The sequence below is a fragment of the Esox lucius genome, chromosome 24 (genome assembly GCF_011004845.1).
Source record: "Esox lucius isolate fEsoLuc1 chromosome 24, fEsoLuc1.pri, whole genome shotgun sequence".
NCBI classification, from domain to species: domain Eukaryota; kingdom Metazoa; phylum Chordata; class Actinopteri; order Esociformes; family Esocidae; genus Esox; species Esox lucius.
In genome coordinates this window covers 1,686,063-1,700,817 of record NC_047592.1, presented here as the reverse complement: position 1 = coordinate 1,700,817, position 14,755 = coordinate 1,686,063, and the positions used below count along the sequence as shown (strand labels likewise).

Sequence of the window (14,755 nt, the reverse complement as noted above, 5' to 3'; positions counted from 1 at the left end):
GTGATAATAATGCTTTATTTTTTTCTCATCACTCCAAATGACAGTGTGCCAGAAGCTGTGAGGCGTGTCAAGGTGTTGTTTGACATATTGTAACCTGGCTTTTTTGTGGCGTTGGCGCAGTAAAGGCTTCTTTCTGGCAACTCGACCATGCAGCTCATTTTTGTTCAAGTGTTGTCATATTGTGCTCATTGGAACAACCACACCGTCTTTTTCCAGAGCAGCTTGTATTTCTCCTGAGGTTACCTGTGGGTTTTGTATGCCGAACAATAGTTTTGGCCGAAATCTTTCTTGGTTTACCTGACCTTGGCATAAAGAGAGCCCTGAACTTTCCACTTTTTAATAAGAAGTTTGAATACTGAGTACTGACGGGCAAGGCTTTGGATATCTTTTTATATCCTTGTGCATCTTCATAAAGTTCCTTTACCTTGTTACGCAGGTCTTTTTTGATAGTTATTTTCTGCTCCCCATGGCTCAGTATCTAGCCTGCTCAGTACATCTACGTGGGAGCTAACAAACTGACTATTTATACACAGACACTAATTGCAATTAAAAAGCCACAGGTGTGGGAAATTCAACTTTAATTGTCATTTCACCTCTGTGTGTCACTTTGTGTGTCTGTAACAAGGCCAGACATTCAAGGGTATGTAAACTTTTGATCAGAGCCATTTGAGTGATTTCTATCGTCATTATTATTTAAAAAGGAGACAAACAACTATGTGATAATAAATGGGTTCATATGATCACTATCCTTAAATAAAATACTGCTTTTTTGCATGATCAGTCATATTTTCATAATCAATGCAAAAAAAAATCACAATTTCTGCCAGGGTATGCAAACTTATGAGCATGACTGTCAAATGTACAATTGGGCATAGTGCTAAAATTGGGGTTACTTTTAGCCTTATGCATTACCTGTTAGGGTTAGGTGAAAGGTCAAGGGTCTGCTTAGTCATATTACTTTGGTCGTTCTGGTTAGAGATGGTTAATATGTTTTAAGCTAGGTGATAGAGAAGATTAATTTCTGGGATAAACTTCAGTGGTCATAGTAAAACAGAAACCTATTGAGAGTTTTTCTGTGTTTGTCGGGACCCATCACCACTTAATTACCATGGACCTAAGGTCCTCACTATGATAGGAAAACAAGGGAAGTCGCGTGAGGTTAGGTAATTTGGCCAGTCCTCATTTGGGGCTACATTTAGGGTTAGACAGGCTAGGTTTAGGCATCAGTTGTTAGGATCCGGTTACTTTTAGGTGTAAAAGTTATTGATATTAGGCTAAAGTTAGGTTTGGTGTAGGATAGATCGTGTCAGGGTGGCCTTGGGAGTACCGCTGTGTCGATGGACTGTGCAGGAGGAGCAGTTCAGATCGGTTTCTCTCTTCAGATCTGAGAACTGCAGAATAACAACAACAGTAGTATTTGAACTGTTGCAAGAGGGAGAGTCAATGTGCGTTGTGGGAGGAGTCCTGGGTCATGATGGACCTCCCGGTTCTATCATGAGTCTTTCCCGTCGGAGTCACCCAGAGCGCGAGACTAACGGCGATTTACCGGGCTACGGGGGAAGAGAGATGCGCGTGTTGTTTGACTTGTGAGAAAGCGCGAGGCGAGTTAACGCAGGTGTCCGAACAGTCCGTCCACATCATGTTATCCCCAGGAGACATCGGAGAGCAGTGCCCGGTCCCGAGCGTCACGTTCAGTGGCTCCGGGGTAAGAAGAAACGGACACCTCTTCTGTCTTAGCTCTCTACCCTTTCTCAATGCCTTCTTCTATTCATCCGCTTTACCCCTTTTCTCTCACGATTCTTTTTATGCAGAAATGTATGTTTATTTTATGTTATTCTGTTTTTTCACCAGCTTTGCATTTGTTTATGTAATCTTACACTGTTTGCGTTCCATGACCAATTAGGCTATTTTAATAGGCTGGTCAAAGCCACACATTAACTTCTAGCAGTTGCTCTCATGGGTTATTTAGTTATAAGCAATTATAATACAGTTATAAGCACTTACACCGGAAAAGGTTGCAATAAATGCAGCTAAATTGCTGAAACACACGTAGAACAACAAACACACGTAGAACAACAAACACACACCTCACTTGTATAGGCTAGAAAGCCACACACACTTGTGGCCACATTCCTCAGCGAGGCTGGTTCCTATTGCCTGTGAGTCGGTAAGTTCTCACAGGAGACTCTTTAATCCAACGGAAATCTCCCGGCAGCCCGCTTAACTAATGGACTCGCGTTAGGCTGTACCGTGCGCGCGCTGGACGCACCGCTCCTATTTTTAAGCGGTAGAGGTGTGAACCCCTTCTACCCTTTCCTCAAGCTATACAGACTGGACGCGTCTCGTTTCCACTGCTCGCGCTCCACCGTGTGGGAGGCCGACACACAGTCACACTCTCCTCTTTCTCTCTAAAAATACCCTTCTGTTCGAGTGGAGAGTTCAGATTCCCTCGTTCTGCACCGCGTGGACGCAGACAGTGGCTGGCTGAATGGAAAGTCTGAAGCGAAAAATATCTCGCGGTTAAAAATACACGCACAGACAGAGACCGAACCCTCAGCATGGGCCGGGAGTGACGCCTGGTCCCTAATGCTGCAGCCGTCAGTGGAAAAAACGTCCACCAGAGTCACCGTCCCCCTCGTTCTTACCGGGAAGGGAGGTTTCCCCGATCACCGGGATATCATATCTCTACTGACGTTGGGTCGGAGGGTCGCTGTTCACTCTCTACAGACCGTTAGTCCGGTGGTTTTATATTACTTAAACGGTTTAAATTGACAATGTGGATTTAAACGGTGACCGCTAAATAACTGTCACGTTTCCAATTGGACGTAATGGCACATATTGTTATTGTGAAGTGAAGGCCTAGCTTTTATTTTTTATTTCGGTGAGAAATTATTGTGTTCTGTTTGAGCGCATGGTGGAACAACGCGCTATAGGACCCTGTGCAGAGGAGACAGAAAATGTGCGTGTGTGTTTATGTGTGTGTGTGTGTGTGTGTGTGTCTCATTCTCGCTATCTCCCACTGAAGTGGTGATCATGTCGTGTGTCTCCCGGTAAAGTATTTATTTTGTAAGCTTCTGACATGTCACTTTCCCGGGATCTCGTGGTTAACGGAGAACAGACCACGCTCGCCTGAAACTCTTCTAACGGAAACATCAATAGGAATCAGGTAAGGTTAATTGAGACGCAGGCTATTAAAAAGCACTAGGGAATAGAACTGAAAAGGGCTGAACGAAGTCTGGTACGGTATAATACAGCGCCGTTACTGTAGCCTGCGTTTGTTGTGGATAAGTAATTTAACCGCAGGTTAACCTACTCTCAGCTTTAAGTGCTGTATCCTGTGTGTGTTCAATACGGCCTGTACAATACATTAATCATGTGCTTTGTCGGTTGCGTTTTTTGTTTTGTATTTCGTGTGGTGCTCTCGGCTAAATGAACATTAAGTTGATGACTGCTTTTGAGTCTGTGTAACCGGGATTTTAGATTGAGGGACCGTGCAGCTCTTTGGGCTGCCTTTTGGAAGGCTTGATGTTGGTGTTTGCAGGGTAGATGATATGGTTCTTAGCTTTACGTGAAGGTTTGATCTATCTGCCCCTGTCTTCTCACCTTTCTCTGTCCTTCCCTCTCTCTCAATCTGTCTTGCTCTGTCTCACCTCTATTTTTTCTGTGTGCGTGTGTGTGTGTGTGTGTGTGTGTGTGTGCGTGCGTGTGTGCGTGCGTGTGTGTGTGTGCGTGTGTGTGTGTGTGTGTGTGTGTCAGTGTACTGATGAGAACAGGGCCATGGGCGATGCTTGTCCTCAGAAGATGACCATCTCCAAGAGGTATCTTCGTCTTCTCCTCCTCATCCTCATTCCTGTGCTCAGTCTGCTGACCTGTGTGCTGGTGATTCCTCTGGTCCTTTCAGGTAACACACACACGGACACAAATTCACACTTACTTACCGGAACGGCCAGATGCTTCCATGGAGATAAGGTTCCGCTAGAAAAGTCCATAAGGGTGATTGAGTCCTACACACACACCTCAATACACACACACACACACACACACACACAGAAGAGACACAATAGTGATGTCTTCATGAAACAGATGTCAGACAGAAACAAAGAGTGAGAGAACAAAGAAAGAGAAAGGGGACTGAGAGAAGAAATAAATGAGACTATGAAGACAAAGGAAAGACAAGGGAGTCAGTGGTCTCCGTTGTTCAAATCTTTGAAGGGAAAGATTCTGCGAATGTCATTATGTAACCACAGCACTATGACTCACAGCCAATCAGAGATTCAGAAAAATAAATAATAAACAAATAACATGTATTTATAAACAGGCCCTTGACACGGATGACTAGATAAATGATTGAAAATACAGAAGCCACGACACAGATGGTTAAATAAATAATGAATTAATCATTTTAACCAGTAACGTAACTTAGCTGACATGAATGCTGTCTTTATCATAATCAGACATGTATTAGTTGTTTACAAATACAACAATCATAATAAACAAAGTGGTAAAACATTTCAGGGATGCAGAAGCTTCCTGTGTTGAGCCAGATGGTCATGTATTAAAACTGGGTCATGCAGAATGTATGTAGAGGTCATGTATTAAAACTGGGCCTTGCAGAATGTATGTAGAGGTCATGTATTAAAACTGGGCCTTGCAGAATGTATGTAGAGGTCATGTATTAAAACTGGGCCTTACAGAATGTATGTAGAGGTCATGTATTAAAACTGGGCCATGCAGAATGTATGTAGAGGTCATGTATTAAAACTGGGCCATGCAGAATGTATGTAGAGGTCATGTATTAAAACTGGGCCATGCAGAATGTATGTAGAGGTCATGTATTAAAACTGGGCCTTGCAGAATGTATGTAGAGGTCATGTATTAAAACTGGGCCTTGCAGAATGTATGTAGAGGTCATGTATTAATACTGGGCCATGCAGAATGTATGTAGAGGTCATGTGTTAAAACTGGGTCATGCAGAATGTATGTAGAGGTCATGTATTAAAACTGGGCCATGCAGAATGTATGTAGAGGTCATGTATTAAAACTGGGCCATGCAGAATGTATGTTGATTCCCTTATAATGAAATAATTGGTCATTAAACCCCGATAACAATCCTTGACGCAGAACACAGATCGTCTGTTCGACTTGGTTCTCTGACTGAATGGACGGAACCCACGAGAACCTAATTTCACCAAATATCAGTAATCTACGTCTGAAGCAGTTTGTGTAGTGATAAGAACCTACTGAGTGCCTGGGGGTGGTGGGGGGGGTTCCTGGCCAGGTCTTGGGGGTGGTGGGGGGGTTCTTGGCCAGGTCTTGGGGGTGGTGGTGGGGTTCCTGGCCAGGTCTTGGGGGGGTTCCTGGCCAGGTCTTGGGGGTGGTGGGGGGGTTCTTGGCCAGGTCTTGGGGGTGGTGGGGGGGTTCCTGGCCAGGTCTTGGGGGGGTTCCTGGCCAGGTCTTGGGGGTGGTGGGGGGGTTCTTGGCCAGGTCTTGGGGGTGGTGGGGGGGGTTCCTGGCCAGGTCTTGGGGGGGTTCCTGGCCAGGTCTTGGGGGTGGTGGGGGGGTTCTTGGCCAGGTCTTGGGGGTGGTGGGGGGGTTCTTGGCCAGGTCTTGGGGGGGGTGGGGGGGTTCTTGGCCAGGTCTTGGGGGTGGTGGGGGGGTTCCTGGCCAGGTCTTGGGGGTGGTGGGGGGGTTCTTGGCCAGGTCTGGGGGTGGTGGGGGGGTTCTTGGCCAGGTCTTGGGGGTGGTGGGGGGGTTCTTGGCCAGGTCTTGGGGGGGTTCCTGGCCAGGTCTTGGGGGGGTTCCTGGCCAGGTCTTGGGGGTGGTGGGGGGGTTCCTGGCCAGGTCTTGGGGGGGTTCCTGGCCAGGTCTTGGGGGTGGTGGGGGGGTTCCTGGCCAGGTCTTGGGGGTGGTGGGGGGGTTCTTGGCCAGGTCTTGGGGGTGGTGGGGGGGTTCTTGGCCAGGTCTTGGGGGTGGGGGGGGGTCTTGGGGGTGGGGGGGGTCTTGGGGGTGGGGGGGGGTCTTGGGGGTGGGGATTACTTCTAAGGTAATGAAACACAAAGCACTTAAACTGATCTGTTGCCTGAGGGCTTTTGTACACATGGACACAGCAGCATCTGGTCATTTTAGTGCATTCCTCTTCTTCTCTGGTCCTCCTTTGTGTCTCCCTGTCCCGCTGTCATTGTTTTCTCTGTGTGTGTGTGTGTTTGCTTAAGTGTGTGTTTGCTTAAGTGTGTGTTTGGTTATGTGTGTGTGTGTATGTGTATGTGTGTGTGTGTGTGTGTGTGTGTGTTTGGTTGTGTGTTTGGTTGTGTGTGTGTGTGTGTGTGTGTGTGTAAGTGTGTGTGTGTGTTTGGTTGTGTGTTTGGTTGTGTGTGTGTGTGTGTGTGTGTGTGTAAGTGTGTGTGTGTGTAGGGGTTTGTGTGTGTTTGGTTGTGTGTGTGTGTGTGTGTGTGTGTGTGTGTGTGTAGGGGTTTGTGTGTGTTTGGTTGTGTGTGTGTGTGTGTGTGTGTGTCATAGGCAGTGTCTGTTGTTATTCATTCCTTTGTGTGTTGTGCCTTCCTGCGTCATACAACTCCTACGGATGTCTCTCACACACACACACACACACACACACACAGACACACACTCTGGAGTTGAGTCATCATCTGTGTGTTTTGTTGCAGGAATCTTTGGGAATGGTGTTTTTTTAGGAACGGAGTCAGGAGAGCCGGACGCTCTTTCCAGTTCGGCATTCCCTCTCTCCACGGACACGCCGCTTACCGGGACCCCTCCCGTTAACCCTGACACCCCCGGACCCCGTCTCCCTGGCAACGGGGATATGCCCGGGTCCGCAGACCATCTGGAGCGCAAACGCAACTTAAATCAATCTGAGTGGGAACTGCACACTGACAGTACTGTGACCGCACGCTCCTCTTCCTCCTCTTCCTCGTCAACTTCTCCCCCCACCACTGTTTACATGGCCCCTCCTGACTGGGTGACTTCCATACTATTACTAAGCAGCCCCTGGCCAATCAGCACCACCCAGGACCCTTCAAGTCCCACCTCTCACCAGGGTAAGACAATCCTCCCGCCTCCCCCCCAGCCCCAGGTCTCTCCATTATGGATGTGGTTGTCCCCGTGTTTACAGAATATACCCCTATTCTACTCCCAGCCATGAGCAACGTTACTGTACCATTTTAAATCTGTTCAGTCCAGATTGGTCTGTGATGACAGCAAAGCACTGTGGCAGCTTACACTCTCCAAACGCCAAAAATTAGCATACGCAAGATGTGGCTGACAGGGACATTTTCCTCATATACATGGATGTCATTGAGGAGGTAAACGGGTCATATACATGTATGTCATTGAGGTCAGCGGGTCATCATATACATGTATGTCATTGAGGTCAGGGGGTCATCATTTACATGTATGTCATTGAGGTCAGGGGGTCATCATATACATGTATGTCATTGAGGAGGTCAGCGGGTCATCATATACATGTATGTCATTGAGGAGGTCAGCGGGTCATCATATACATGTATGTCATTGAGGTCAGGGGGTCATCATATACATGTATGTCAGTGAGGAGGTCAGCGGGTCATCATATACATGTATGTCATTGAGGAGGTCAGCGGGTCATCATATACATGTATGTCATTGAGGAGGTCAGCGGGTCATCATATACATGTATGTCATTGAGGAGGTCAGCGGGTCATCATATACATGTATGTCATTGAGGAGGTCAGCGGGTCATCATATACATGTATGTCATTGAGGAGGTCAGCGGGTCATCATATACATGTATGTCATTGAGGAGGTCAGCGGGTCATCATATACATGTATGTCATTGAGGTCAGGGGGTCATCATATACATGTATGTCAGTGAGGAGGTCAGCGGGTCATCATATACATGTATGTCATTGAGGAGGTCAGCGGGTCATCATATACATGTATGTCATTGAGGAGGTCAGCGGGTCACATGCATGTATGTCATTGAGGAGGTCAGCAAGTCATCATATACATGTAAAGTGGGGAGAACAAGGATTTGATAGACTGCTGATTTTGCAGGTTTTCCCACTCACAAAGCATGTAGAAGTCTGTAATTTTTATCATAGGTTCTCTTCAACTTTGAGGGACAGAATCTAAAACAATAATCTAGAAAATCACATTGTATGATTTTCTAATTAATTAATTTGCATTTTATTGTATGACTTAAGTATTTGATACTTCAGAAAAGCAGAACTTAATATTTGGTACAGAAACCTTTGTTTGCAATTACAGAGATAATACGTTTCCTGTAGTTCTTGACCAGGTTTGCGCACACTGCAACAGGGATTTTGGCCCACTCCTCCATACAGACCTTCTCCAGATCGTTCAGGTTTCGGGGCTGTCGCTGGGCAACACGGACTTTCAGCTGCCTCCAAAGATTTTCTATTGGGTTCGGGTCTGGAGACTGGCTAGGCCACTCCAGGACCTTGAGATGCTTCTTATGGAGCCACTCCTTAGTTGCCTTGGCTGTGTGTTTTGGGTCGTTGTCATGCTGGAAGCCCCAGCCACGACCCATCTTCAATGCTCTTACTGAAAGAAGGAGGTTGTTGGCCAGGATCTCGCGATACATGGCCCCATACATCCTCCCCTCAATACGGTGCAGTCGTCCTGTCCCCTTTGTAGAAAAGCATCCCCAAAGAATGATATTTCCACCTCCATGCTTCACGGTTGGGATGGTGTTCTTGGGGTTGTACTCATCCTTCTTCTTCCTCCAAAGACAGCGAGTGGAGTTTAGAGCAAAAAGCTCTATTTTTGTCTCATCAGATCACATGACCTTCTCCCATTCCTCCTCTGGATCATCCAGATGGTCATTGGCAAACTTCAGACGGGCCTGGACATGCGCTGGCTTGAGCAGGGCGACCTTGTGTGCGCGGCAGGATTTTAATCCATGACTGCATAATGTGGAACTAATGGTTTTCTTTGAGACTGTGGTCCCAGCTCTCTTCAGGTCAGTGACCAGGTCCTGCCGTGTAGTTCTGGGCTGATCCCTCACCTTCCTCATGATCATTGATGCCCCACGAGGTGAGTTCTTGCATGGAGCCCTAGACCGAGGGAGATTGACCATCATCTTGAACTTCTTCCATTTTCTAATAATTGCGCCAACAGTTGTTGCCTTCTCACCAAGCTGCTTGCCTATTGTCCTGTAGCCCATCCCAGCCTTGTGCAGGTCTACAATTTTATCCCTGATGTCCTTACACAGCTCTCTGGTCTTGGCCATTGTGGAGAGTTTGGAGTCTGTTTGATTGAGTGTGTGGACAGGTGTCTTTTATACAGGTAACGAGTTCAAACAGGTGCAGTTAATACAGATAATGAGTGGAGAACAGGAGGGCTTCTTAAAGAAAAACTAACAGGTCTGTGAGAGACGGAATTCTTACTGGTTGGTAGGTGATCAAATACCTATGTCATGTAATACATGCAAATTCATTATAAAAAATCATACAATGTTATTTTCTGGATTTATGTTTTAGATTCCGTCACTCACAGTTGAAGAGTACCTATGATAAAAATTACAGTCCTCTACATGCTTTGTAAGTATGAAAACCTGCAAAAACGTCAGTGTATCAAATACTTGTTCTCCCCACTGTATGTCATTGAGGTCAGCACATCATCATGTAAAGTGGGGAGAACAAGTATTTGATACATTGTCGATTTTGCAGGTTTTCCCACTTACAAAGCATGTGGAAGTCTGTAATTTTTATCATAGGTACTCTTCAACTGTGAGTGACTGAATCCAAAGTCCAGAAAATCACGTTGTATGATTTTTAAGTAATAAAAAAATTACTTAAAATGTAATTGGAGAGAGGGGGTGTGGAGGAGGCATGGAGAGAGGTAAATAATTAAGAGAAAATTAAAAGGCCTACATCTTGAGATCTAAGGTTACGTGTAGGTATGTATGGCTGGATCATTTCAGCAAGGTAAGTAGGAGCAAGCCCATTGTCACATTAATTGGAAGTGAAGTTCTTAGTTTTGTGGGTAGATTGATTCAATTTAACTTTGCCAGTCCAGAAAAAGAAACCAGAAAAGGAACCAGGCAAGCCTAGTTTAGCCTGGCCACAATTAGAAGTCATGAATGTTGTTCTCCTCACTGTATTTGAACCTGGGTCTCCCATGTGTGAGCCTGTGTCCTTTACCAATACACTACAAACTGTACATAAAGTGGATTACAGAAAAACAAACTGAAGTATTCAAGGGGGGAAAAATTACATCACATTCAAACTCATGTTAAATAGATGTCATTGCACACCTGCCATCATTTAAAGTGACTCTGATTAATCCCAGATCAAGTTCAGTTGTTCTAGTAAGATTTTGCCGACATTTTCTTAGTTGCATCTCAGAGCAAAAGCCATGGTCCGCAGAGAGCTTCCAAAGAATCAGAGGGATCTCATTGTTGAAAGATATCAGTCAGGAGAAGGGTACAAAAGAATTTCCAAAGCATTAGATATACCATGGAACACAGTTAAGACAGTCATTATCAAGTGGAGAAAATATGGCACAACAAAGACATTACCAAGAACTGGACATCCCTCCAAAATCTATGAAAAGACAAGAAGAAAACTGGTCAGGGAGGCTTCCAAGAGGCCTACAGCAACATCAAAGGAACTGCAGGAATTTCTGGCAAGGACTGGCTGCATGCTACATGTGGCAAGAATCTCATGTATGCTTCATATGAATGGGCTATGGGGTTGGGTGGCAAGACGGAAGCCTTTTCTTACAAAGAAAAACATCCAAGCCCGGCTGAAGTGTGCAAAAACAAACATAAATTCTCCCAAAGGCACATGGGAAAATGTGTTATGGTCTGACCAAGGTTAAACTTTTTGGCCATAATTCCAAAAGTTATGTTTGGCGCAAAAACAACACTGCACATCACCCAAAGAACACCATATCCACGGTGAAGCATGGTGGTGGCAGCATCATGCTTTGGGGCTGTTTTTCTTCAGCTGGAAACGGGCCTTAGTCAGGGTGGAGGGAATTATGAACAGTTCTGAATACCAGGCAAATACCGTTAGGAAGATGAAGAGGACGTTCACCATTCAGCAAGACAATGACTCAAAGCACACATCCAAATCCACAACAGGATAGCTTCACCAGAAGAAGATTCATGTTTTGTAATGGCCCAGCCAGAGCCCAGACCTGAATCCAATTGAACATCTGTGGGGTGATCTGAAGAGGGCTGTGCACAGGAAATGTCCTCACAATCTGACAGATTTGGAGCGCTTTTGCAAAGAAGAGTGGGCATGTATTGCCACGTCAAGATGTGCCATGCTAATAGACTCCTACCCAAAAAGACTGAGTGCTGTATTCAAATTATAAGGTGCTTCAACAAAGTATTAGTTTAAGGGTGTGCACACTTATGCAACCAGGTTATTGTGAGTTTTAAATTTTAAATTTGACCCCCTCAAATATTTCAGTTTGTTTTGCAATTGAATTGTTCACGTAATAGGTCACATTAAAGGTGGAAAAAGTTCTGACATGATTTATCTTTGTCTTATTCTTTTACATCACAAGAATCTGACATTTTAACAGGCGTGTGTAGACTTTTTATATCCTCTGTATGCTTAGTGTTGGTATAGCTTTTCGACATTAGATCATTTTGTCATGCATTAACATCACGCCAAGTTTTAATATTTCGTTAGACGCCATTCAGCATTGTGATAAACTGACTACCGTTTCTTATTAAGTTCTCCACCACAAATAGCATCTATGAAATGTATGGCTTTTGCCACTGGACGTTTTAATTGCTTATTAGCCAGTAATCATTTTACTATTATCTACTAATTTACTAACTGGAATAGCCATAACAATTGAGCAATTGCTAGCGAGACTGTATATTAACTTTATACAGTCTCAAAGCTATTTTATTTAATGGCACAACAACGTTCCTTTCTCTATTGTTCGTGAATGACATTGATACAATAACTATCAATGTAGGTGACGATAACTGACTTTTTCATGTGAAAAGACGAGAGAATTGTGGAAAACTCTCCTCTTTTACTGCCCAAGGAGTTGTGATCTATATTATATTGCACTGATGCATACTTCAGAAATACCCACAATCACAATATAACCTTAAAGGGCCGGTTTCGCAGACACAGATTAAGCAAGCAACATTTCTGTCTATTCTGAAAAAATTCTAATGAATAATTTGTTTTGACTGTGACAAGGCTCGATCGCGGGACCTGTGTGTTTGTGTGGGTGTGTCTCTGTGGGTGTGTGTGGGTGTGTCTCTGTGGGTGTGTGGGTGTGTCTCTGTGGGTGTGTGTGGGTGTGTCTCTGTGGGTGTGTGGGTGTGTCTCTGTGGGTGTGTGTGGGTGTGTCTCTGTGGGTGTGTGTGGGTGTGTCTCTGTGGGTGTGTCTCTGTGGGTGTGTGTGGGTGTGTCTCTGTGGGTGTGTGGGTGTGTCTCTGTGGGTGTGTGTGGGTGTGTTTGGGTGTGTGCATGGGCACATTACCTTTGCTGTCTGTGTCCTCTATCACCATGGGACAAAGAGCGTATTCTGATACACACTCTGTCCTTAAGGCTAACAGGAGTGAGTGATGGAGAGTGGGGGTGTGGAGGAGGGAGGGGGAGAGGGGGTGTGGAGGAGGGAGGGAGAGAGAGACTGTGGAGGAGGGAGGGAGAGAGAGACTATGGAGGAGGGAGGGAGAGAGGGATTGTTAAAAAGGGAGGGTGGGGGGCGTTCTCCATCCAAAGGCCATAAAGATAAATCATTTAGTATGTTAACTCTTTTCATTCTTCTTTTCTTTCTCTGCTTAGTTTCTTTTCTCTCTCAGTCTCCCTTTATCATCTTTCCCCCTCCCTCACTCCCTGCCTCACTCACTCCCTCCCTCACTCCATGTCTCCCTTTCTCTCCATTTCTCTTGGTCTCTCTCTTTGTGACTTTGACAAGAGGGGAATGACAATGAATCGAGACGATGAATGACCTTTACATGCAGAGAAGAATCCTTCCTGGCAAGACTCCTCTTAACTCCTCCTGTCTCCTCGTGTCTTCTCCTAACTCCTCCTGTCTCCTCCAGGCTCCTCCTGTCTCCTCCAGACTCCTCCTGACCTCCTTCTGACAGTTCATTTCAGACCTCCCATGTCACCCTGTTCCTCCTCTCACTCCACTGACCTCCAATGTCACCCTGTTCCTCCTCTCACTCCACTGACCTCCTTCTGACAGTTCATTTCAGACCTCCCATGTCACCCTGTTCCTCCTCTCAATCCACTGACCTCCTCCTGACAGTTCATTTCAGACCTCCCATGTCACCCTGTTCCTCCTCTCACTCCACTGACCTCCTCCTGACAGTTCATTTCAGACCTCGCATGTCACCCTGTTCCTCCTCTCACTCCACTGACCTCCTCCTGACAGTTCATTTCAGACCTCGCATGTCACCCTGTTCCTTCTTTCACTCCACTGATCTCCAGCTGAATCTTTCATCCACTACAAGGCCTTTGTTCTTGTCTATGGAGCAGAAAAGTGTCCAGTCCCTCTCTACCTTCAAACCCTCCATCCTCACCTGAGCTCCTACATCCAAACTTCTCTCTATCCTGGCAGCCCAGTGATGGAACCAGATTCCCCCTAATGCAGGTTCAGCAGTTTCCATTTCCAAGCTTCATATGACATTTTGCTGATAGGTATTTTATTGAGTAACGTGTACTTCATTACTGGGTTATGTGATGTCTCATCTAGCTACCATGAGATTAATCCTTAATGCAGCAACTAAACCCAATAAAAAAAACTTTTATTGGGTTTAGTTTTTTACAGTGTATTCCTACCTACATTTTATACAGTGTATTCCTACCTGTGCCACAAGCACACACCACTTGGCATTGGTACCCAGGCAGCCGCTAATCACCCCTAACAATTAATGACCTAAATGGATGAATGGCCGATTAAAAGATCAGATGGTAGAATTTGAATGAAATAATGAAAATAATTTGAATGTTTCCATGAACATTCAACAAATTAATTAGGCTATTATTGAAATATAACAAAGACGATATAAGCTACTCGACAATTGAATAAATGTATTGCACGTTACCATTTTTTATTAGGATGAAACCATATATCAAACATCCTTTCTACGAATTTTCGCTGATTATTTTACAGAAAATTCCGCTTCTTATTTAATTCATCACATATATTACATTAAATAGTTATTAGCAAAATAAAATACAAGCAATATTCTTGATCGTTGAACAAATTAATTATTAGGCCCACTGAAACGTAATACAAATTATATCCTCGACAATTCAACAAATGTATTACACATAAAAATTATCAGAAGAGGAACAACATTTCAAACATCCTATCATCGGCCTATGAATTTTGGCTGATTATTTGACCAAAGATTCAGCTTCTTATGTAATTCATCCAATGTATTATATCCAATAATTATCAGCGAAATTAAACACTAAAGATATTCTTGATCAATGAACAAATTAATTATTACTGAACGTAATACAAATGTTATCCTCGACAAGTGTGAATTTTGGCTGGTTATTTTACCTGAAGGTTCGTATGTAATTCATCAAATGTATTACACTGAATAATTGTTACTGAAATGGCAAGTGCTGTGTGAAAACTGTTTGCAGTGTAACTGTTTTGGTAGCTGGGCTTCCTCACACAAACCCTTGAAGCTGTGTGAAGGGTCAAGAGTGAAAAAAAACTGGGTCAAGAGAGTAAAAATGTACGTTAGCGTTTATCACTACGTTACATTGTTATCGAAGTTAATTTTAAGTGTGTCCAG

General features: G+C 44.6%; 1 protein-coding gene across 3 annotated transcripts in view; it reads left to right on the top strand.

Moving 5' to 3' along the window:
* Positions 1–1,484: 1,484 nt before the first annotated feature.
* The window catches only part of corin (corin, serine peptidase), a 43,777-nt gene continuing 30,506 nt past the window's right edge, over positions 1,485–14,755 (top strand). Inside the window, exons 1-3 of one of the 3 annotated variants that reach the window (XM_034290619.1) lie at positions 1,485–1,705; positions 3,757–3,901; positions 6,663–7,052. In XM_034290619.1, coding sequence (XP_034146510.1) covers positions 1,640–1,705; positions 3,757–3,901; positions 6,663–7,052 — 601 coding nt within the window. In that variant the 5' untranslated portion in view covers positions 1,485–1,639. Of the gene's footprint in view, positions 1,706–1,791; positions 3,167–3,756; positions 3,902–6,662; positions 7,053–14,755 lie in introns of those variants that run through there. The other 2 variants (XM_034290618.1, XM_034290620.1) reach the window with 2 other exon arrangements.